Here is a 25,685-nt window from a genome sequence, read left to right on the forward strand (position 1 = left end):
TTACGGTTAGGTTTATGCACTTCTACATATTGTTATCCAACTATTATTTCAGGGTTTCTGCAGGTTTCAAATAGACAAAATTAAGACTTTTTAAGACCATTAAGAATGAAATGTTAAACTTATCCAGGGGTTAAAGACTAAGGATTTTTTGACTAATGCCCAGTATATCATGAGGAATTAGTGTAACTGTTTTTAGGTTTTATTTTTCCCCCTGATTAGGAATTTAATTTGGAGGATTTGCTGTAAAATGTCTAACAGCTGTTGTGAATTGCAATAAAAAAAACTTAAACATAAAAAACAGGTTTTATTAAGATGTATTGTTGGTCATTGGATGGATGTTAGCCCAATTGAGAAACTTTTACTTGGACAAAGCAAAATTAAAAACCCGTTTAAAATTATTTAAGACCTACAATACAATATTTCAGTGAATTTAAGAGTTTTTAAGGCCTAAAATTCATTCATTTCATTTTCTTTTCAGCTTAGTCCCTTTATTAATCTGGGGGTCGCCACAGCGGAATGAACCACCAACTTATCCAGCATATGTATAGCACAGAGGATGCCCTTCCAGCTGCAACTCATCACTGGAAAACATCCATACACACTCTTTCACACACATACACTACAGACAATTTAGCTTACCCAATTCACCTGTACCACATGTGTTTGGACTGTGGGGCAAACCGGAGCACCCAGAGGAAACCCACACGAACATGGGGAGAACATGCAAACACAGAAATGCCACTGCTACCCACTGCGCCACCCACGCCTAAAATGTAGTTTTTTAAATGTAAGACTTTTAAGACCCAGCAGACACCCTGTATTAACCTCTGATTTTGGGAATAACGAACAGTTATGGTTGGGTTTAGGGTAGGGAATAGGTATGGATTACATTTTTCCAACAAAAATGATTTTCCAGGATCAACATAGCTGCACATCCAGCATCATAATTGGCAAAATCATGACATGCACTTTGCTAATGATGTATTTAGAAACAAATCCCATAACATTTAAAAATGGTCTGAGAAATAAAAAACATCAGCAGCACTATGAGTACAGATCAGAAAACAACACATCTGCAGCAAACATGACTGATGGAGAGAAACTGCTCGCAATTACTGCGGTAAACACAGTTTAAAAAGAGTTCATACGCATTATTTCGCCTTCAGCAGTGGCAGCGGTGAACTCTCTCTGACTAGAAGCTACAGAAATAAACTGCAAAACAACACAAAATGCAGTAGACAAACGCGTGTGCTACCAACCAGACATTAGGGTTTTCCATTCACGTTTACAAATTTGTACAGAATCAGGCCCATGAAATCAAATCATGGCTGTGTCAAAGCATGTAGAGAGAAACAATCCCCTGAGGAGATCTCACGCACATTAGCATAACACTGCTGCCACTTACAGAACGCGCTACACAAATACAAGAGCATTTTTACAGGCTTGAGGATGAAGCACCATGACCTTCTCTAGGGAAAATAAATAAGAAACACGTTAATTTCCTTTCAAATTAACCCAATCATTTTAATGCTTTAAAAATAAATAACAAGGTAATAATTCATTTTATTTCCTGACATTAAAGGTGCTGTGTGTACGTTTTTGACTCTTCTAAAGCAGAAAAACACCATAATATGTTTGCAGATATTTCAGATACATGCTCAGTGAACATTCCTGTTTATCTGAAAGACAATGCTGAAGTCAGATATTTTTCTGCTTTGAACATGTGTTTTCCGTGCCAGAACGCTGGCTTTGTTTTGGTAATTTTAACCTGCCCAATGCCAGTTTAGCCAATTATATTTCAGCACCTCGGGTTGCCTTGCTGGAAAACAGCGTATTTCATTCATTCAGTGAGAAAGGCTCTCAAAGCATGCTTCCGTGACCGAAATGTGACCTCTGGTGGACAGTAGCAGACTGCCGAAATGAGACGCAGATTCCGATGGTTACCGATTTCCAACATTTTTCAAAATATCTTCTTTTGTGTTTAACAGATAACAGAAACTCATAAAGGTTTAAAAACAAATAAAGGGGTCAGTAAATATATTCATATTTGTGTGAACTGTCCCTTTCAAAAGCATTAACAGCATCTCTAATTTGGAGGTGTACTGGCCCTTTAACACAGACTTATAAATATATATGCAGATAATAATGCAGAGTTGAATCTGAAGTTCTTTTTATGTTTGTTTACGACTCTGCAAATTAAACCACTGTTGTCCAATAACTCGTCTAATTAACCTAGCTTCCCTCCTTAACCTAATTAAGCCTTTAATTTGCACTTTAAGCTGAATACAAGTATCTTAACAAATATCTAGTAGAATATACTCACTATTTACCACCACATGAGTTTCTTTCCTCTGTTAAACACTAACAAAAATATTTCACAGAAAGTAAAAAAATTGGTAACCATTGACTTCAATAGTAGAAAAAAACTAATTAAATGAATAGTTACCGATTTCCAACATTTGTCAAAATATCTTCTTTTGTGTTCAACAGAAACTCAAAGGTTTAAAACTAATAAAGGGTGACTAAATATATTATTTTGGGTCAACTGTCCCTTTAAGAGCATTAACAGCACCTTTTTAATTTGAAGGTGCACTGGCCCTTTAACACAGACTTAATAAACATGCAGAGTTAAATCTGAAGCTCTTCTTATGTCTGTTTCCGACTCCGCAAACGGAAGGTCACAGACAAAGCTTATCTGTTCCTCGGAGGCCTGTGAATGTTTGTATTAGACTCTTTAGGTGTTCCAGCCTCCAGTTTCAGTCTCTCCAAAGCAGACCTGCACTCCCACATCAGATAAGACTCAATCCTGAAAGACTCTGGCTCTGTTTGAGTCGGTCAAACACCAGCTAAAAATAGAGACAACTGATGAAGTCACATCAGGTCACCGGCAGCTTTTCATAATGGACAAAAATCAAAACAGCCTTGGAAATAAACTGAACTAGATGGAGAAAGGCCAACGACTTCAACTCACACTCTTATTTATTAGATTTAACAGCAGTATTTTTCCAATACATCTCTAAATATAGTAGTTTTAATAACTCATTTCTAATAGCCATGATGACAGCACATAATATTTGACTAGATATTTTTCTAGATACCAGTATTCAGATTAAAGTGACATTTAAATGCTTAACTAGGTTTGTTCTGTAGACAATCTAAAACAAATATTGCTTAATTGGGGTGTAACGTATCACAGTTGATAACCTCTAGCGTCATTCAAGTCACACGTTTGAAAGCATTTAGGCTTTGCTGTAAAATATAATGATGACGGAGAAAGTTGTCGTAGGTTATCCGTGATGTGTTGGGTTTCTTAGGTTATTAAAGGTGTTTTCTGTCACTTGTTTCACCTGCATTAATGCATTCAGTGTAAGCTGCACGATTAATCATTAAAAGATCGGGCTCTCAACACCCACGCAACATAAATTATAAATGATGCTGATTTGTGTGTGTTTATTAATCCTACGAATCGCTGCATTCAAATCTGTGTTTGAAAAATGCAAGAATCAAGAAAGAGATTGAGTCTTTAGCCTTTTGAGCTAGTTATGAAGATGCAAACAGCTTAATTCAATTCCCCTTTATTTGTATAGCGCTTTTACAATGCAGATTGTGTCAAAGCAGCTTCACATAGAAGATTATAGTGAATTGAAACAGTGCAGTTCAGTTTGTAGTGTTTAAGTTCAGTTTAGCTCAGTTCAGTGTGGTTTAATAATCACTACTGAGAGTCAAAATACTGAAGAGCAAATCCAATGATGCGCAGCTCTACAGATCCTGAACCATGCAAGCCAGTGGCGACAGCGGAGAGGGAAAAAAAAAACTTCACTAATGGCGAAAGTGAAGAAAAAAAAACAGTCAAACAGTCAAATAAAACAGAAGTTCTGGGATAACAGTTTATAGTTTAGATAAAACCCCTGATGTTTATGGTAAAGTTTAAAATCTCCATCATATGCATTTAACTTGACGCTCAAAAATGAAAGTTGTAGGCAGTAATTACATTATTTAACCACTAGGTGGCGACACCCAGCCATCAAAAATATGCCACTGAATAATTCTTCACAAATGATCATCTAGGAATGAAACATGAAGTTTTAGGAGTGTATAACTGATTCATTTATTGAAAATGAGACTAATAAAATATGGGTTGTACAAATTATATATACATTATATGTTACATTTACCTTTAGATACTGTTGTTTAGATACTTTTAGCATTATTAGCAACAGTAGTAGTAACAGTACATTTTCCCAATACTGAATATTTTACTATTTATTTTTATTCAGCTGATTATTTCTTCTTTTTATTTTTAATAAAATTACAGGTTCTAGTTCTGTTTGGTAAAACCAAATGTTTCTTGCAGTACTGTTTTTGTAATAAAGGGAAAGCAAATGACATCTGTCTCCTCCCCTTTTTGGCTGATCCAAAAAAATAGTCCAATCCGTGACTAAAAAACCGTAACGTGATCCAAACCGTGAGATTTGTGATCCATTACACCACTATTGCTTAAGGGAGCTAATAATATTGAGCTTAATGCTTTTTAAAAATTAAAAAATTGCTTTTATTCTAGCCAAACCCAAACAAATAAGACTTATATACTGTGGAAATACTGTGAAAAAGTCCTTGCTCTCAAAATATTTATAAAAAGATTAGATATTGTACAGGAGGGCTGATAATTTTTCCCTCAACTGTACATGCACACATATCTGCACAAATGTAAATGTAAAAACTACATCAAATTATTAAAAATACTAATAATTATTATTATGATTAATTAAATACCTTTCAAGAGAGGTCAAAACAATAATGAAGTAGCTTTTTAAGAGGTGAATAAATCAATAAATAACTTGGTAAAAAATTTAAACTCAAGTGGGAACTCAAGTAATAAATAAAGCAATTGCCTTGCAGGAAAAACAAGCGCAAGAGTCTGGGCTGCTCATTAAACAGTGAATTTACACCTTTTGCAGCGCGTACAGTTCAAGGGCTCCTGCTTTGCATATGAAGGGTGTTTAAATATCCATTAGACGCTGTAATTTGTCAGACGAGGCCCTACAGGCTAAAGACGGGAGAGAAACAGGGTCACTCAAACACACGTTGTCATATGTACACACACACACACACCTACCCTGTAGCGAGTAAATGAAGCGCGAGGACACACACCACAGGCAGTGTCGCAGTCACTGAGTTAATGTACACTTGCAGATGCGGCGCTCCAGGCTCAACGCTTCACACTTACAATTACAACCAACACAGCTCCTCTTGATAAATGAATCGATGATCATTAAAGACAGTTTTGAGTGTTTGAGTCATGACGTCACTCAGCAAAAACACAGACACAGTTAGAGCCGGTGTTCTGACCATCACTCAGGATGAACGACCACCTTCAATTTTTTAATATTTAATTTGCTTATTGTTACTACTGTGAGTGTTACTTCATTCCAATTGACATTTGAAGCTGACAAGATGTGCTACCCTGGTTTCTACACCCTGATTTGAGGTGGTAGTTAAAAAATAAACCAATTAAATAAAAAAATTAAGGTTTCAGTTCACTCTGATAGGCATTTGAAGACAACAAGATGAGCTACCCCTGTTTTTTTTTTAGATGCAACACGATTGAACCGGTAGCACATTCTGAGTAGGTAACACAGATCAACATATATACATATATACATATATATATATATATATAATATATATTATACCAACAGTTCTGTCTGGTTCTTAAATCTGATTGGCTGATAGCCGTGCGATATTTTGCCAGTAACATCACACAAAGGCCTCTTCACCCTTCACTGTGTATTACTCCGCCCACATACAGCCAGCAACAAGCAGAGACGCTACAGTTTGACAAATATTACTGTTGTTAGACAACATAATGTACTTTTAAGGCTTTTTTAGTCAAGAATATAGTTGTTTAGATTGCAACTATGCGGTTTATTTGTAAGAATAGTGCCTACTTTAAAATATTTACAATTTCTGAGAGAGCTCGTCGGCAGCCAAAAACGGTTGATGTTGTCTATCCACAAGATGGAGCCAGGAGTGCATAATAAGCTCTTGCTCGGGGTGTTTTCTTGAGCGCGAATAAGAAGCTGAAAAACTGAAGTGTCGCAGTTTTTAAGGTGGACCAGGTAGAGTTAATAAGAAGCTGCGAATAAGAAGCTGGATTCAGCATCGTCCCTCCTTATCGCAAACACAGCAGCAGTCTGGTAGTGATTGCTCTGTTTTTCAATTATTGTGATATTGTAACGGTCGCTTTATGTTCGTTATGCATTGTGGATAAATGTCCCCTGTATAAATATATATATATAAGGGGACATTTATACACAATGCATATCGAACATAAAGCGACCGTTACAACCATTAGCTTCAACGCGATCTGCAGCTAAATGTTTACACATTTGATATATATATATTAAATGTGTAAACATTTAGCTGCAGATCGCGTTTCTGCCTTTGGAGGTCTCACAAAGCAGATGCATGAATGCTAAAGCTTTAAATATTTAAATAAAAGTGAAACCATCAAGAAAAGGTCGACCCCTTATGTTTAGAAATACAAGCACTGCCGTTTATAGGTCATTCCTGGTTAATGATGTCAGAATTTACCGGTGTTTTGGAATGGATGTGTGAATGGTCTTTTCCTGAAAAATTCCAGAACGTCCGTGCCTGTGTAAACAAGACCGGAAATTTTACACATATATACCACTGTGTGAAAGGGGCTAATGATCCAAAACACAGCCAAGGAAACTCTCGAATGCTTTCAGAGAAAGAAAATCAAGCTGTAAACTGACCCAACCAATCACCTGACTTGAATCCAATAGAGAATACAAAATAAAGCTCAGATATGATAGACGAGATCCACAGAACCATCAAGATTTTTACACTCTGTTGAAAAAACTCACACCTGAGCAATGCATGTGACGTCATTCTCCACACGAGAGTCATCCTTCAAACTTTATATGTCCTAATGAGTACTGACAAAATAACAGAACATTTCCCCCCGTTGCCATACATACACAGGCTCGATTTTGTTGGCCCTCAAAAAAACAGCACCCTGATCAATTTTGGTCCCTTTTCGGTCTCCATTTCTGAGCCTCTACAGCCCATCACACTTTTAATAATGCAACCCAGCCTCATTCTGCCCACATCTGAGATCTCGCTGGCCGTAAAAAAAAAGCAAATAAACAACCCTCCGTTCTCATCCTATAAAAAACGGAGCCCAAACATTCACTGCGATACAGCTTTCTGTTGAATTACACTGCAATTTACTCCAGCGTTTACTAGCGCAACTATTGGCGATGACGTTTTTCTGCCTTGGTGATCACTGACAGGCTGGCAGGCTGTAAAACGGAGGCTGCGCTGTGATAAAACACAAAAGCATAGACTTGTAGAAGAGTTTAATGTGTGGCAAAATGCGAGGACGAGTGATAAAAGAGAAATTAAAATTCACCCTGGTGGGATTTAAATATATTTTGTTTAATTTACATCTTGCATTCATTACTGCATGCAACAATAGGGGGGAAAAGGAGAACATTATGCTTAGTTCTATTCAATATCATAAACAGAAAATAAATAAATAAATAAATTCACAAATAAATAAATACACAAACACGCAAATAAATAAATACACAAATTTACAAATAAATAAAGATATAAATTCACAAATAAATGAAGACCTAAATTCATAAACAAAGTATTACACAAATAAATTAATAACTGAACAAATAAACAAACAAAAAACAAATAAATAAATAAATACACAAATAAATAAATATTATACAAATAAATAAATAATACATAAATAAATAAATACACAAATAAATCAATACACAAAATAAATAAATACACAAATAAATAAATATTATACAAATAAATAAATAATACACAAATAAATAAATACACATATAAATAAATACACAAATAAATAAATACACAAATAAATAAATACACATATAAATAAATACACAAATAAATAAATATTATACAAATAAATAAATAAATAAATACACAAATAAATAAATACACATAAATAAATATTATACAAATACACAAATAAATACACAAATAAATAAATACACAAATAAATAAATACACAAATAAATAAATACACAAATAAATACACAAATAAATACACATAAATAAATACACAAATAAATAAATATTATACAAATAAATAAATAAATAAATACACAAATAAATAAATACACAAATAAATATACAAATAAATAAATACGCAAAAATAATAACTGAATTAATAAATAAATAAAAAAGGATCTTGCACTGTTTTATTCAATATAACAAACAGAAAAAAATTAAGTAAATAAATAAATAAATACAGAAATAAATACAGAAATGAAGCAATAATACACAAATAAAGAAAACACAAATAAATAAATAAATAAATAAATAAATAAATAAATAAATAAATAAGGATCTTGCACTTTGTTCTATTTAATATCGCGGCGGGGGTGAGTTGTGCCCGACGTACCTGAAGAGCTGGGAGGGATGCGGTGGAGAGGGGTTATTATAAAATTATTATTATTATCAAATTATTATTGTTATTATAAAATTATTATTCGTTTGCGGCCGTTCGGGAGTCTCCCAAAACTTCCGGGAGACTTGGGATGTCTGGGATTACATTAACGTTACTAGCCATTTTGCGAGCTAGTGTAGCGCGTGCCTGACTGGAGTAGTGTTTGGAGGTGGGCAGGTGTGGTGATATGTGAACAGGTTATTGAGATTGACTGAATTGTGTCCAAGGTTGCTGGGGCAATGGGGGCGGAGTCAGCACGAGCAGACTGACACAGAAGGCAGCAAGATTGCTAATGAGTGCACGCTTTAATAAAGTGATATTCTGAGTTCAAAATCGATGGTCTACTGTTTAACATGACAGCCGGGAAGGCCGAAAGTCTCGTACCGAACAGTTCAATATGAATACACATATCGTTACACCCTTAAAATATATATATATATATATATACACATACACACATATACATATACATATATTAAAAAGAAATTGACCAACATCCTGAAAAAGAAGCTAGAAATACACAAAAGAATAAAAAAAAACAAGTGGAAGAAGTGTAAGTGTGTGTTTCTAATCAAATGGCTGCTTACTGAATCAGAAAGTTGTTGACAGTCTTATCAGACAGGATTTAAGGCAGAACGATCTAAATAGCGCAGGATCGCTATCTAACGGTGAACACATTTGCAGCATTCCCAGAAATCATATTTGTGTATATTCTTTATCTGCACTCCATCAGAACTTAATGTAGCTCATCTCAATATCCATATCAGAGTCATTGGCTTTCTCCCCAAAGCTGCTTATAATGGTTAGTTCAACACTTCTTCAGGGAGCCCACAATATATTCAGATGAAGATTACATTTCTGAGAAAGTCATCTGGGTGGCATTGAGTATTACTTTGAGCATAAATACAAGGAAAAGCAATACAAAGCAATGGGTAAAATTGTAAATAACACAAACACAGCAACAAAAATTATGTTCTACTTTAGGATCTGTTAGTGATATGTCATTTAAAAAATTTATCTGGAATGAATAGTGCTAGCTAATAATTAAAGATCAAAATAGGGCTGCTTGATTATAGGAAAATCATAATCACGATTATTTTGGTCATAATTGTAATGTAAAACAATTATCAGTCAAAAGTCAAAGTCAAAATTATTGTTTTTTTTTATAAATATTTCCCAAATGATGTTTAACAGATTCAGGAATTTTTCACAGTATTTCCTATAATATTTTTTCTTCTGGAGAAAGTCTTATTGGTCTTATTATTAATTGGTCTTATTGGTCTTATTAATTACTTATTGGTCTTATTAAATATTTTGAAACCTATTTTAAGATCAATATTTTTACCCCCCTTAAGCATTTTTTTTTATTATCTGCAGAAGAAACTACTGTTATACAATCACTTGCCTAATTAACCTAATTAAGCATTTAAATTGCACTTTAAGCTGAATACTAGTGTCTTAAAAAATATCTAGTCTAATATTATGTGCTGTTATCAGCCATGAGCTGCACTAGGAAATGAAAATGAAACTGGCCGCACATCATTTAAATGATCATATCGCATTTTACAGTTATGATTACGACTAGCATTTGATCTGTTTTTTTTTTCATAGCGAACACACAGTGTTGTGCATGAAAGTAAATGTTTAACAGTGTCAATATAACTACTCTAGCCGATATAATGTTGAATATAATGCAAGAAGGAATCTGATAATGACAAAATGTCTCATTTTACCAGTGAAAACAAATGGTCTAATAATGCTGTCAATGACAGCTGACAAGCACATGTCTTAAACATAATAAAGCAACTTTATAATTATGAATAGCTATATTCTGATGTCTTCATTTTACTGTGAATTAACAAACAGGACATATTGAAAGTCTGTTCAAGTCCACCATAATGACTGTACAAAATTTAGCATTTTAAGCAGCAGTAGACCTACACACAGGCCTAATATTATTATTGCTGTTTTATCATATCGTCACTTTAGAAATATAAGGTTCTATCTGACCTTTTTTTCAAACTTGAGTTATTGACATACTGTATTCTTATTAAATGACAACTTATTGTTTACATTTTCAGACTTTTTAAAAAAAAAACAAATGTTACACACATACTGTTTCCTATGGATTGCAAAAACTTTGAAGCTCAATATCTCAAAATCATTCAGAACGCTGATAGAACCTATAATCCCACATGACGATATGTTCCACGTAACAATAATAATAGCCTACTCATATTAACCTTTATTTTACATCTAAAGAATCGTGAGAAACAATCGTGATCTTGATTTTAAGCAAAAAAAACAAATCGTGATTCACATTTTAGCCAGAATCGTGCAGCCCTACCATCAAGATTTTGACACTCTGTTGAAGTCTGTGGACAAAACTCACACCTGAGCAATGCATGTGACTTCATTCTCCATATGAGGTGTCTTTAAGCTGCCATCATTAAAAAAGCCTTTTATATAAAGTATTAAATACATTTCAGTAGTTCAGTACTTCCTCCTTGTGTCATTTCATTGTATTACACACTCATTTTTCAGATTGTTTTGTTTTAAATTTATGTTTGGGAACAGCTTCATTAAAAATATTAACAGGAAAAAACATGACTCTCTCCATCTCACACATCATGCATCATGTCCACCAACGCGTCCAATTAGAAGTCAAAAAACACGGATGCATCATTTTCAAATATGATCCAGCGGCTTTACCAGCAGCTAGCTCTCTGCAACTCTCATATGGTCGCCACGGAAGCTAAGCAGGGCTGTGCCCGGTCAGTACCTGGATGGGAGACCACAGGGGAAAGCTAGGTTGCTGCCGGACGTGGTGTTAATGAGACCAGCAGGGGGTGCTCAACCTTTGGTCTGTGTGAGTCCTAACGCCCCAATATATTGATGGGGACTCTATCTCTTCTATCTTTCGGATGAGATGTTAAACCGAGGTTGTTAAAAATCCCAGGATGTCCTTCGAAAAAGAGTAGGGGTTTAACCCTGGTATCCTGGCTTCTTGTCCATCATGGCCCCCTAACCATCCACATATTATAATTGGCTTTATCACTCTGTCTCCTCTCCACCAATCAGCTGGTGTGTGGTGTGCGGTCTGGTGCAATATGGCTGCCGTCGCATTATCCAGGTGAAGGCTGCACACTGGTGGTGGATGAGGAGATTCCACTCAAAAATGTGTAAAGCAATTTGAGTGTTCAGAAAAGCGCTATAAAAATGTGAGGAATTATTATTATTATTATTATTATTATTATTATTAATATTATTATTATTATTACGAGTACAGTCTATTTCTCTCTGTTTCTCTCAGTGTTTCCTTTATATAAATGACAGAAATCAATGATTCTTGAGGTCAAAAAATTAATAAAGAATTAAGTTGTGTAGATTTGTGTATTTTTCACAGCAAAACAAAAAAATAAGCACCACAAAATTTGCCGCAAATTTCGCAAAACCATGTAATCAATTATTTTAGTTTAAAAAAAAAAAAAATCACATTTTTTTCATGAAATCCTGGAGGATACCAGTGAAGTGTTGCTTCAGTCTCCTACCTTCATCAAAGTCAGCATCATCCTCAGTGTGTTGAGGGAACGGGAAGCAGTTGGTGATCTCCAGCTGGTCCTCGACTACCAGCCCCAGCAGAACGCCCTGCACCACCTCACTGCCCTGACCTTCCTCCTGATAGTGCTTGATGATCTTCATCACCACCTGAAGCACAGAAACATAACCACAATCACAGCTGACCCAACTCTGCTTGCTAAGTCGTGACAAATGTAATTCTGTTCAGGTTTAAGTAGTTACTCATTTGAACTGAGAAAGTATTCGTTCATCTATCTTATTAGTCACATCGCTTAAATTATGACATTAAAGTGAATTTTATATAAAATCATGCTGTACGTCACAGTCTCTGGACTTGCTGCATCACAGACATTTATAAAATAGACAATTTACTGCAGCCTCGCAGTCAGAAGGTCGCTGGTTCGAGTCCCGGCTGGGTCAGTTGGCATTTCTGTGTGGAGTTTGCATGTTCTCCCCGTGTTGCCGTGGGTTTCCTCCGGGTGCTCCGGTTTCCCCCACAGTCCAAACATTGGTTTGGTTTTGTGTTTGTTTGTTGTGTTTTTGTTTTGTGTTTGTGTTTTGTGTTTGTTTGTTGTGTTTTGTTTTTGTGTTTTTGTTTGTTTTGTGTTTTTGTTTTGTGTTTGTTTGTTGTGTTTTGTTTTTGTGTTTTTGTTTGTTTTGTGTTTTTGTTTTGTGTTGTTTTGATTGGTTTTGTGTTTGTTTGTTGTGTTTTTGTGTTTTTGTTTTGTGTTTGTGTTTTGTGTTGTTTTGATTTGGTTTTGTGTTTGTTTGTTGTGTTTTTGTTTGTGTTTTTGTTTTGTGTTGTTTTGATTGGTTTTGTGTTTGTTTGTTGTGTTTTTGTTTTGTGTTTGTGTTTTGTGTTGTTTTGATTTGTTTTGTGTTTGTTTGTTGTGTTTTTGTTTTGTATTTTTCTTTTGTGTTTATTTTGTGTTTGTTTGTTTTGTGTTTGTTGTGTTTTGTATTTGTTTTGGTTTTGTGTTTTTGTTTGTTGCGTTTTTGTTTTGTTTGTGTTGTTTTGATTTATTTTGTGTTGTTTTATGTTTTTTGTGTTTGTGTTGTGTTTGTGTTTTGTGTTGTTTTGATTGGTTTTGTGTTTGTTTGTTGTGTTTTTGTTTTGTGTTTGTGTTTTGTGTTGTTTTGATTTGTTTTGTGTTTGTTTGTTGTGTTTTTGTTTTGTATTTTTCTTTTGTGTTTATTTTGTGTTTGTTTGTTTTGTGTTTGTTGTGTTTTGTATTTGTTTTGGTTTTGTGTTTTTGTTTGTTGCGTTTTTGTTTTGTGTTTGTGTTGTTTTGATTTATTTTGTGTTGTTTTATGTTTTTTGTGTTTGTGTTGTGTTTGTGTTTTGTGTTGTTTTGATTTGTTTTGTGTTTGTTTGTTGTGTTTTTGCTTTGTGTTTTTGTTTGTTTTGTCTTTGTTTTGTTTTATTTTGTTTCAGTCTAACTTAGTTTCCGTTGGCAAGACATATTGCCATTTTTTTATTTTATTTTTCAATTATTTGTTATATCATTTAAGCTTATGCAGTATTCATTCATTCATTCTCCTTCAGCTTAGTCCCTTTATGTTTTACACAGCGAATGCCCTTCCAGCTGCAGCCCAGTACTGGGAAACACCCATACACACTCATTCACACAAACACACACTACGGCCCATTTACTTCATCCAATTTCTCTACAGCGCATGTGTTTGGACTGTAGGGGAAACCGGAGCACCTGGAGGAAACCCACACCAACACGGAGAGAACATGCAAACTCCACACAGAAATACCAACTGACCTTGCAGGGACTCGAACCAGCGACCTTCTTACTGTGAGGTGACAGTGCTAACCATTGTGTCGTCCTTATGCAGTATTATAATTCACATTTTTAAATAATGTACTTTATTATGCAAAGTTATTTAAGTTTTCATGTAACATTATGTATGCATTATTCACTTATCTCCATCCTAAAAAAATTCTCGACTTTACCTCACACTTCATCAGCAATCCAACCTTAACAATCCAAAAAGCATTTCCCATAGGAGTATTTTAATTTCATTTAATTGCATTGCACAAATGTTATGAAATATTCAGTCCACCAGAACGATGTGAATATCAAAGACACGTTGAATCTACTCCATAAATGACAAAAGGGTATTTTATATCTTTCCACTATATATAAGATCTGTGGGTTCTGCTTATAAAAGTCTCCTTAACTCTCAGAAATTGCTTCCAAGCACAGGCTCTGGATGAGGATCAGGCTTTGAAGATGAATGGATGGTGTCTTGTATTGATTTTTTTCCCCCACATTGCTTCCTTAATCCTGGTTAAGCATGGGGAGATTTAAGCACAGAGTTTTCTGAACCAGGATCTTGTTAACCATGTCTTTCCTTCGGGCCCGGCTGACCTTTCAGCGCTGCTCTGCTGAACACAGTTTATCACTGTATCTCTCACCTATATTCATTTCAGACCTTTTTTTTTTTGGTTAGGATTTAAATAAGGTTGTGCCTGCTGGTGGTCACAATTGAAAATCTATTATTGTGTTGGATGCCAGGTCTCCCGGACTCCAGGATCGATACTGCTTTGTGGACAGATTGGAGCCCCTGCTCTGCTCGGCTGAAGATGAATTAGATTTTTTTCTATAAAAAACGCAGTGCTCGGCTCTAACATTGAGCTTATCGCCGCCGTGTGGGATGCTTTACTCTTCACCTGGGCTATTTCATCCACTGTTATTACCAGCGTCACATCCCCAAGCCTTCCCACGCATTTTTCCCATTCTCTGTCTGTCCTCATCGGTTATATATAGGGGACATTTCTAATTCCAAATGGTTATGATCTGTATTAAAGTTTACGGATTAAAGATTAAGCTTCATATTGTCCCAAATCCACCTGCTAGCAAATTCCCTCCATAACCTTTCCAGAAATCCCTTCGACTGTCCACTTTTTATTATTTATACTGCAGTCCATGCTTCCCGATGGACAATTCAGACGATACACGTGATGTTTCAAAGTTTTCGTTATTGCTTGATATACTTTATATTATTCATAGGTTTTGAAATATAGTAGCATAAAAATTGCCATTATAGTATAATAGCAAATAAATCTATTTTGTATTTTATTTTGCCATCATATAATACACTCACCGGCCACTTTATTAGTAGCAGGTTGGACCCCTTTTGCCTTCAGAACTGCCTTAATCCTTCGTGGCAGAGATTCAACAAGCTACTAGAAATATTCCTCAGAGATTTTGCTCCATATTGACATGATAGCATCACACAGTTGCTGCAGATTTGTCAGCTGCACATCCATGATGCCAATCTCCAGTTCCACCACATCTCAAAGGTGCTCTATTGGATTGAGATCTGGTGACTTTGGAGGGCATTTGAGTACAGTGAACTTATTGTCATGTTCAAGAAAGCAGTCTGAGATGATTTATGACATGGCGCTTTTTCTTCTGCAAGTAGCTATCAGAAGATGGAGACACTGTGCTCATAAAGGGATGGACATGGTCAGCAACAATACTCAGGTAGGCTGTGGCGTTGACACGATGCTCAATTGGTTCTAATGGACCCAAAGTGTGCCAGGAAAATATCCCACACACCATTACACCACCACCACCAGCCTGAACCGTTGATACAAGGCAGAATGGATCCATGCGTTCATGTTGTTGATGCCAAATTCTGACCCGACCATCCGAATGTTGCAGCAGAAATGGAGACTCATCAGACCAGGCAACGTTTCTCCAATCTTCCATTGTCCAGTTTTGGTGAGCCTGTGTGAATTGTAGTCTCAGTTTCCTGTTCTTAGCTGACAGGAGCGGCACCTGGTGTGGTCTTCTGCTGCTGTAGCCCATCTGCCTCAAGGTTGGACGTGTTGTGTGTTCAGAGATGCTCTTCTGCAGACCTCGGTTGTAACGAGTGCTTATTTGAGTTACTATTGCCTTACTATCAGCTGGAACCAGTCTGGCCATTCTCCTCTGACCTCTGGCATCAACAAGGCATTTGCTCCCACAGAACTGCCGCTCACTCGATATTTCCTCTTTTTCAGACCATTCTCTGTAAACCCTAGAGATGGTTGTGCGTGAAAATCCCAGTAGATCAGCAGTTTCTGAAATACTCAGAGCAGCCCGTCTGGCACCAACAACCATGCCACGTTCAAAGTCACTTAAATCCCCTTTCTTCCCCATTCTGATGCTCAGTTTGAACTGCAGCAGATCATCTTGACCATGTCTACATGCCTAAATGCATTGAGTTGCTGCCATTTGCTTGGCTTATTAGAAATTTTTATTAACGAGCAGTTGGACAGGTGTACCTAATAAAGTGGCCGTGAGTGTATATTTATTTGCTATTGCTGAACATGACCTCATACTATTCCTCTACACTGAAAGGTCCCATTTTTCTAATGGAAAGCACTTAATTTTCAGGACATCAGTAACCTGACAGCAAACATTCATGCCCATAATGCCATGAGCGACAGGTAGAGCGCTGTGAGTGATTGTAAGCTGGCAGGATCTTCAATTCCCGCTTGTCAGATGATTGGCTGTTTTGGTTGCTTGCCATCTGATTATCAATAAAACTGACGGCTTGGGAATAAGTGAGCGTTAATCCTATTAGGCAAAACTCCAGCAGGTCAAAGAGCCAGTATTAGCAGCTCCATTAACATTCAACCAGGACCACTGCACCAAAAACAATCAAATAAATAAACAATGCAGGACTTTAAAGTGTTTCTGAAGATTAATGATATAGAAAATAAATAGGACTGTTTCAATAATTCCAAAACATCATCATAAATGTCTGTGACTGACCCACTAAAGATTAAATATAAATGAACAAACTTTGTGTAACGTAAAAAATTGGGTAAATCCAAGGAATCATCTTTGAATAATTTATTTCAGTGTATGGTATGGAAACCTTATATACCTGCTAGACATGCGGATGATCCCGTCCCATACAGCTGCCATTGCATGGCTCAAAAATACTTTGTAGTGTGCAATTTAACACAACTGCCTCTAGGAGTCGCCAATGGAAATAAAACAAACACACACAAGAAATGCACGCACGCCAGACATGAAGTTGGTGTGAACCAACGCACACTCACGTTCATTTCATCGTTAGTAAATCCAAACGTGAGCGTGAAACCTGGTGTACGCAATGTTTTTGTGCGTACGCAGCATTGATACATGAGGCCCCTGGAGTTTCTGGAGCCAGCCCCCAAAGGCGAGTCGATGAATTGCAGTTTTAGTTACTTCCGTATTGCTTCCCGAGGAAGAGCGGGAGGTTGGCGCTTGGTTAGGTTGTAATAACTCTCCCTAAACCTATTTCCCCATCTTTCTGAATGAAACACCAACTTTACTACATCCAATTAGCTTGCAGTAGAAAAACAAGTCACACCCACTGTTTTCTGATTCAACATTGTGTTTCTCTGGGAACTGCTGCACAATACGAATCAAAAACAGTCACAACTTCCCAATTCATGCGGACTTTAAAGGGCACCTAGTTTACCTCTTTTTTATGATGTAATATTAATATTATGGTTGTTCTGAGTGTGCCAGTTTAGGTTCAGTTTAAAACACAATTCAGATTTGTTTATTATAATGTGTTAAAAAGTGTTATAATGGGGGCGTGTCCACAGCTCGCTGATTTATGGGTGTGTTGCTTCACATTTAGATTAGTTTCGGCTTCCCGCCGACGTAACAAGGGGGCGGGGCCATGAGCTCACCCGCTCGGCGTTTGCAACAGAGTCTGACAGGCAGACTGAAAGAAGAAGGAGTGAGAGGTTCAGCAATCAGTCGTACATATACGACTCTGACACAGACCAAGCAGAGAGTACAAAATCATTTGTGTGTTTGTATAGTTTTACAGCCAACTGTGTGCTAGTTTCAAGTGGCGAGCTTGTACACAGAAACTAATAACCACGCACACTGAATTAACTTTGATTGAGGCACCGGATGCGCCGCTCGAAGCCGCGACACGGCACACCAGACACTCTCTGTGGCGCGGCAGAAACATGAAGTGTCCCGAATCGTCGCGCCACGCATTTTTGAATTCTAAACATAGGTTTCTGCAGCGGTCCGCGGCGCCCAGCCGTCGACTTGAGTGTACCCTGATAGAAACCGATGTTTAGAATTCTAAAACGCATGCTAGTTAAGATCACAGGGAGCTTCTGGGATCGCGAGAAATGCAAACAGCTGAAGTATAAGGTAGACTCAATGAGAAGTACACATGTTTGCAAACCTACCTAAAGATACAACCAATAATTCTGATTAGAGCGAAAATGTGGAGAATATTGATCTTGTGTTGAGCCCAATGAGCCTTGCATCTAAAAATAGAGCTAGCGTGTTCCTTTAGTGATATCGCTTCGACTCACGCTGAAAATGGCGGACGTGAATCAACAAACTGAGGATATGATGACGCGCCTGTTAATCAATATTGGTGGGCGGGGGGACCGCTCTCCTACGTAAAGTTGCGGTCGATCTGAAAACAGCTCCAATTGGTCCACCGTTTTTATGTTGTTAAATTGAAAAAAAAGCACTGGGTGTGCTTATATCACCCCAATATGACGGTCTATACACCATACATGCACATATGTCTGTCCAAACAGCTTGAAAAGTAGATTTTTTACCATAGGTGCCCTTTAAATAACAAAAAAAACATAAGACATCAGGACACTAGAGGTATCAATACTGACAAGCCCTTCACAAAAACCACAGAATGCTTTTTTCTTGAAATAAAGCAAAACAGCCAGAGTAGAAAACAGCGAGTTCACACAGCAATGAATACATCCGGATGTGTCAAGTTTGGACAAAGTCCTTGCTCCCAGTCCAGCGGGACAAGGTGACCGGAGAAACTACAGAGCAAACGGCACGCATTCACAGGTGGAGAGGAGACTGATGTCTAACAGAAACTGAAGCCACCAGGGACGAGGAGTGAAAATGAGGAAGGCATTGAGTTTCAGTCCCTGCAGAGCATCTGTCCGGCACACTGACACTCACACACCGCAAACAGCAGACAGGAGCTTCAGAAAACAACTACACTGGATCAACGACCTCAAACATCCACTCGGAGTCAAAACTAAAGGTTCGAACATCACACCATGTACAATAATTATAAATATAATACCAATAAATATCTTTGCGTCCATCACGCTAGGGGTGGGCGGTACACCGGTGTCATAGTCATCACCGGTGTGACATTGCGCCACGACATGGATTTTCTAATACCGTCAATACCGGTATAAATCAATTATGCGCCTTGAATGGCTGCATTTACATCAATAATAGCTAATTCTAAATAATAAGGCATTCAATTTTCTTCAAACATTCAGTTGTGGTCTGAATACATGTCCTTATACTACAGGGCTCGAAATTGCAACCATTTTGGTCGCATGAGCGCCCGAAATTTAATCTATGCGCCCTCATAATATATTTGGGAGCATTTGTGTGTCTGAATTAGGGCTGTGACGGTAATGGAAGAAATCATGCGGTATGTCGGTTAACCGCGCAGATATATAAAAATAAGCATTTTTAACGCACCGCTGTAATTTCTATATCCCAGTCCCTTTATCAACATTTTTTAATACAAGTCATTATTTTAAAGATTATGACATGAGAATATGATTTTACCTCAGCGCTGCACTTTTCTCCTTCGCCCTCGCGCTGAGTTCAGGTGACGGAGTGTTGTGAAGTAGTTAAACTCTCCTCAGTTTAATTTACAGTGTCAAACTGGCACAGGAATATCAGTATATTAATATAGGCTTTGCTAAAATGCTGGTCAAATGTAGGTATTTTTTTACAGAAGCTAACAGACGCGCATGCTGCGACCACGGTGATGAGTCAACAATCGCATATATTTTGACTTATTTAAAGTAGGCTATAGGCTATAGCAATAATTTTGTGTAAAGACATTTATAAAAAAAATGTAGCTAATATATCACAGGGGTTTGTATAGCAATTACAGTGGAGCATTAATTAAATCCTTTTTTTCCTGTGGAGCGAAACAAACACTGCACAGTTGTGTAGCAGATGGGGACGCACAAGAATATACAATTCAGATATTTTCGTCGGAAGAAAAATATTCTTTGAACGAATTTTGTTTTGTACAATTTGTATCTTAGTTTTTGTTGGTCAGTTATTTACAAAATAAACAAGAATAACTAATAAACTTTGAGGTGAAGCGATGTGCCTCAGGGTCCGCTATATGCCGCGGCCAAAACACAAACTAAATACAATCGTAATATAAATAAAATAAAAGTGAAATATTCAGTTTCGAATATTTCGAATAGGCTGCTCTTTTAATTTTGATCATACAGTTAACAAAGATTCCATATTCGAAACTGAATATTTCACTTTTAATTTATTTATATTACGATTGTATTTAACAGACCAGTTTGTGTTTTAGCCGCGGCATATAGCGGAGGCTGAGGCACATCGCTTCACCTCAAAGTTTATTAGTTATTCTTGTTTATTTTGTAAATAACTGACCGACAAAAACTAAGATACAAATTGTACAAAACTAAATTCGTTCAAAGAATATTTTTCTTCCGACGAAAATATCTGAATTGTATATTTTTGTGCGTCTCCATCTGCTACACAACTGTGTGTTTGTTTCGCTCCACAGGAAAAAAGGATTTAATTAATGCTCCACTGTAATTGCTATACAAACCCCTGTGATATATTAGCTACATTTTTTTATAAATGTCTTTACACAAAATTATTATATGCTATAGCCTATAGCCTACTTTAAATAAGTCAAAATATATGCGATTGTTGACTCATCACCGGTCGCAGCATGAGCGTCTGTTTATAGCTTCTGTAAAAAAAGACCCACATTTGATTAGCCTTTTAGCAAAGCCTATATTAATATACTGATATTCCTGTGCCAGTTTGACACTGTAAATTAAACTGAGGAGAGTTTAACTACTTCACAACACTCCGTCACCTGAACTCAGCGCGAGGGCGAAGGAGAAAAGTGCAGCGCTGAGGTAAAATCATATTCTCATGTCATAATCTTTAAAATAATGACTTGTATTAAAAAATGTTGATAAAGGGACTGGGATATAGAAATTACAGCGGTGCGTTAAAAATGCTTATTTTCTGTGGAGCGATTGATTTGAGTTAGTAGGTCTGCTTTATTAAAATAAGCTTAAAATAATAACAGCCTATGCTGGTTATAAAAAGGATTCAGTGTTTTCGTTTTGTAATCTAAATTTGCAATTTAAGTGGAAAATACTCACACTGAAATACACTGTCGCCTCACAGCAAGAAGGTCACTGGTTCGAGTCCTGACTAGGCCGGTTGGTATTTCTGTGTGGAGTTTGTTACTGTACAAACTGCATTGTAAATAAATCGAACAAATATTTTTATATTAGTCAATAATATTACTGAAATTAATGTAAAAAATGAATAAATATAAATTTACACACATTTACACAAGTAAATAAACAGAATCAATGATGAATTCTGCGCGTGCGGATTCTGTGTGGGCCTGGTCATATGTTAATATTTATTCTATAAAGATCTGATAACATTTGTTCAAATATCAAGTAAAATTAATGTAATTAGGAGCATTTTAGAGCATTTCTCAACTCTTCTGAAGGTAATATACTGCTGTATTGTGTTAAACACCTATTATGTTATTTAATTCACAATAAAAACATTTATATTTTTAAATTCAGAAGAAATGTGATCATTAGTTTGTGTTCATGTACAAATCATATGGAGAAACTACAGAACTTTCCAATGTATTTTTTTTCCATCAAGCTGTGTGACTCCTGGGTCAATATAGACCTAAATGCAGCCTTTTGATGGTTGAACTGATATTAATAGTTTCTGATATAAAGAAAGTCTTTTGGAAAGCACAGAAAAAAAATCTCTCAACAAAAGCTATTTACTGGGAAAAGTAAAAGCTTGCAGCAGAAGTGGCTTTGGTCTCCTGTTGGCACTTTGACCTTCGCCAGAACGAGGCCCAGCGGCCAATCAGGAGCGACGCTGAAGGACAAATGGGAAACTCAGGTTCACTTTTCTTCCTGTTTCCAGTCACAGTCTTATTGTCAATCTTACACTCTGGGTGTGCAAGTGCTGGAGTTTATAGCAAATCTGGCTCTTCTCAGACTGTTAATCTGCACTTCAGAGCTGCTGTCAGCTCTCAGAGGGCCCTCGAGGGCCGTATATAAGCTTCACTTTCTCACATTCACTCTGAATCATGATAAAGAGTGTGATGTCTTTTAAAGACACCTAAAAATGTGTTGTAATGAGCAAAAGTGAAGCTTATGGTGCCCATTTTATCCTCCATTTGGATGATGGGAAGCAGAAATGCTGTCAATACTGAATCAGTGAATCACTAACTGAAGATACAATCTGAGCAGATTATTTGAATCAGTGAATCACTAACTGAAGATTCACTCTGAGCAGATCATTTGAATCAGTGAATCACTAACTGAAGATTCACTGTGAGCAGATTATTTGAATCAGTGAATCACTAACTGAAGATTCACTCTGAGCAGATTATTTGAATCAGTGAATCACTAACTGAAGATTCACTCTGAGCAGATAATTTGAATCAGTGAATCAGTAACTGAAGACTCGTTTTGAGCAGATCATTTAAATCAGTGGATCACTAACTGAAGACTCGCTTTGAGCAGATCATGTAAATCAGTGGATCACTAACTGAAGACTAACTCTGAGCAGATTATTTGAATCAGTGAATCACTAACTAAAGATTCACTCTGAGCAGATCATTTGAATCAGTGAATCATAACTGGAGACTAACTATGAGCAGATTATTTGAATCAGTGAATCATTAACTGAAGACTTTGAGCAGATCATTTGAATCAGTGAATCATAACTGGAGACTAACTATGAGCAGATTATTTGAATCAGTGAATCATTAACTGAAGACTTTGAGCAGATCATTTGAATCAGTGAATCACTAACTGAAGACTCGCTCTGATCAAATTATTTGAATCAGTGAATCACTAACTGAAGATTTACTCTGAGCAGATCATTTGAATCAGTGAATCATAACTGGAGACTTGCTTTGAGCAGATGATTTGAAACAGTGAATCACTAACTGAAGACTTGCTTTGAGCAGATTATTTGAATCAGTGAATCACTAACTGAATATTCACTCTGAGCAGATTATTTGAATCAGTGAATCATAACTGGAGACTTGCTCTGAGCAGATCATTTAAATCAGTGAATCACTAAGTGAAGACTCGCTCTGATCAAATTTTTTGAATCAGTGAAGCATAACTGGAGACTCACTCTAAGCAGATCATTTGAATCAGTGAATCATAACTGGAGACTCGCTCTGAGCAGATCATTTGAATCAGTGAATCATAACTGGAGACTCGCTATGAGCAGATGTTTTGAAACAGTGAATCACTAACTGAAGACTTGCTTTGAGCAGATTATTTGAATCAGTGAATCACTAACTGAAAGATTCACTGAGCAGATTATTTGAATCAGTGAATCATAACTGGAGACTCGCTCTGAGCAAATCATTTGAATCAGTGAATCATAACTGGAGACTCGCTCTGAGCAGATCATTTGAATCAGTGAATCACTAACTGAAGATTCACTCTGAGCAGATCATTTGAATCAGTGAATCATAACTGGAGACTCGCTATGAGCAGATTATTTGAATCAGTGAATCATAACTGGAGACTTGCTCTGAGCAGATTATTTGAATCAGTGAATCACTAACTGGAGACTTGCTCTGAGCAGATAATTTGAATCAGTGAATCACTAAGTGGAGACTTGCCCTGAGCAGATCATTTTAATCAGTGAATCACTAACTGAAGACTTGCTCTGAGCAGATAATTTGAATCAGTGAATCACTAACTGAAGACTTGCTCTGAGCAGATAATTTGAATCAGTGAATCACTAACTGGAGACTTGCTCTGAGCAGATAATTTGAATCAGTGAATCACTAACTGGAGACTTGCTCTGAGCAGATAATTTGAATCAGTGAATCACTAAGTGGAGACTTGCCCTGAGCAGATCACTTGAATCAGTGAATCATAACTGAAGACTTCCCTCATCATCTGTATCAAGAGTGTTGTAATGTTGACTAGGTACACTAGAGAAACAAAAAAACAGATTTAAATTCTCTTAAAGTGTTAAAGTGTTAAATGTTCACTCATTACACTAGAGTTAAGGAACAATCAATTCCCAGAGTTATTTTTGAACTCCACACAGTGTAAAACTTAGTGTTGTACAAGTAAATACCTCTGAAAATATTGAAACAATATGTTCACTCATTCAGAGTTGATTTGACTCTGCTAGAGTTGAAATAACACCGCCTATTTTGCAGTGTATAATATCATTAATACCACATACAGCTTTGCCAAATCATGTCCTGGTGCCAGCGTCTGAAGAACTTAGTGGCACCGGTGTAACTTTTAATGCCTGAAGCTTTGCATATATACATTATATACATAAATGTAGGTTCTGATATAAATATATAAAGCGCAGAATCTGTTGAGATGAAAGTGAATATTCCAGAGGGCTGTCTGCTTGTAGGCTCTGATGTCTGGATATAAGTCTCTGTCGTCAGCGTGTTCAGAAGAGACTGACAGTGAGCGTCACTGCTGAAGATATGAAGAAGTGCTGATGTGCATGAAGAAGAGCACAGATGCAGTTCAGTGAATCAGTGGAGCGCTGCTGCCCCCTGCTGACAGACACACTGACCTCACGGTGTTGTTTGATCATACAGACATAATGAAGGCTTGACAATAGCAGAGAGCGTAAAACAGGAAAAAGAAACTATTATTATTATTATTATTATTATTATTATTAACTATTTCCTATTATATTTTCCTCTTTTTTTAGTTTTGGCTGCAGTAAAAAAGTATTTTTTAAATGGAAAAACTGCTAAAGGTCTATTATTATTATTATTATTATTAGCCCCCTTTTTTCGATTAGCTACAGAAGAAATCACTGTTGTCCACTGACTTGCCTTGTTAACCTAATTAACATAGCTAAGCCTTAAAATTGCACTTTAAGCAATAGTAATAATAATATCGGGTGGCACGGTGGCTCAGTGGTTAACACCTCACAGCAAGAAGGTTGCTGCTTCGATTCCCGGCTGGGCCAGTTGTCATTGAGTGGAGTTTGCATGTTCTCCCCGTGTTGGCGTGGGGTTCCTCCGGGTGCGCCGGTTCCCCCCACAGTCCAAACACATGCGCTATAGGGGAATTGGATAAACTTAATTGGCCGCAGTGTATGAGTGTGAATGTGAAAGTGCATGGGTGTTTCCCAGTACTGGGTTGCGGCTGGAAGGGCATCCGCTGTGTAAAACATATGCTGGAATAGTTGGCGGTTCATTCCGCTGTGGCGACCCCTGATTAATAAAGGGGTATGAATTTATAGTCATTTAATCAATATACAATTACAGACATTTTATTTGATGTTGACAACAATTAATTAAATTAAATGAACAAACAAGTAAGCAAATAAATAAAGGATCTCTCATCTGTGACCCATTATATTTAAAGCCTTCAAAAGCAGGGCTGATTTTTCAGGTTTCTGTTTCTGCTTCTCATGCACAGGCAGGTCTGATTTCACACCATTTAAATAACGCTTAACTTCTGCCTAAAGGGTCAAAAATAAAG

At 36.7% G+C, this 25,685-nt stretch overlaps 1 protein-coding gene across 1 annotated transcript in view; it reads right to left on the reverse strand.

Moving 5' to 3' along the window:
• The window catches only part of eif3hb (eukaryotic translation initiation factor 3, subunit H, b), a 133,462-nt gene that overhangs the window by 103,486 nt on the left and 4,291 nt on the right, over positions 1-25,685 (reverse strand). The window contains exon 2 of the mRNA XM_056479508.1: positions 12,073-12,229. Coding sequence (XP_056335483.1) covers positions 12,073-12,229 — 157 coding nt within the window. The remainder of the gene's footprint in view (positions 1-12,072; positions 12,230-25,685) is intronic.

This window comes from Danio aesculapii, chromosome 19, assembly GCF_903798145.1.
Source record: "Danio aesculapii chromosome 19, fDanAes4.1, whole genome shotgun sequence".
Lineage (NCBI taxonomy): Eukaryota > Metazoa > Chordata > Actinopteri > Cypriniformes > Danionidae > Danio > Danio aesculapii.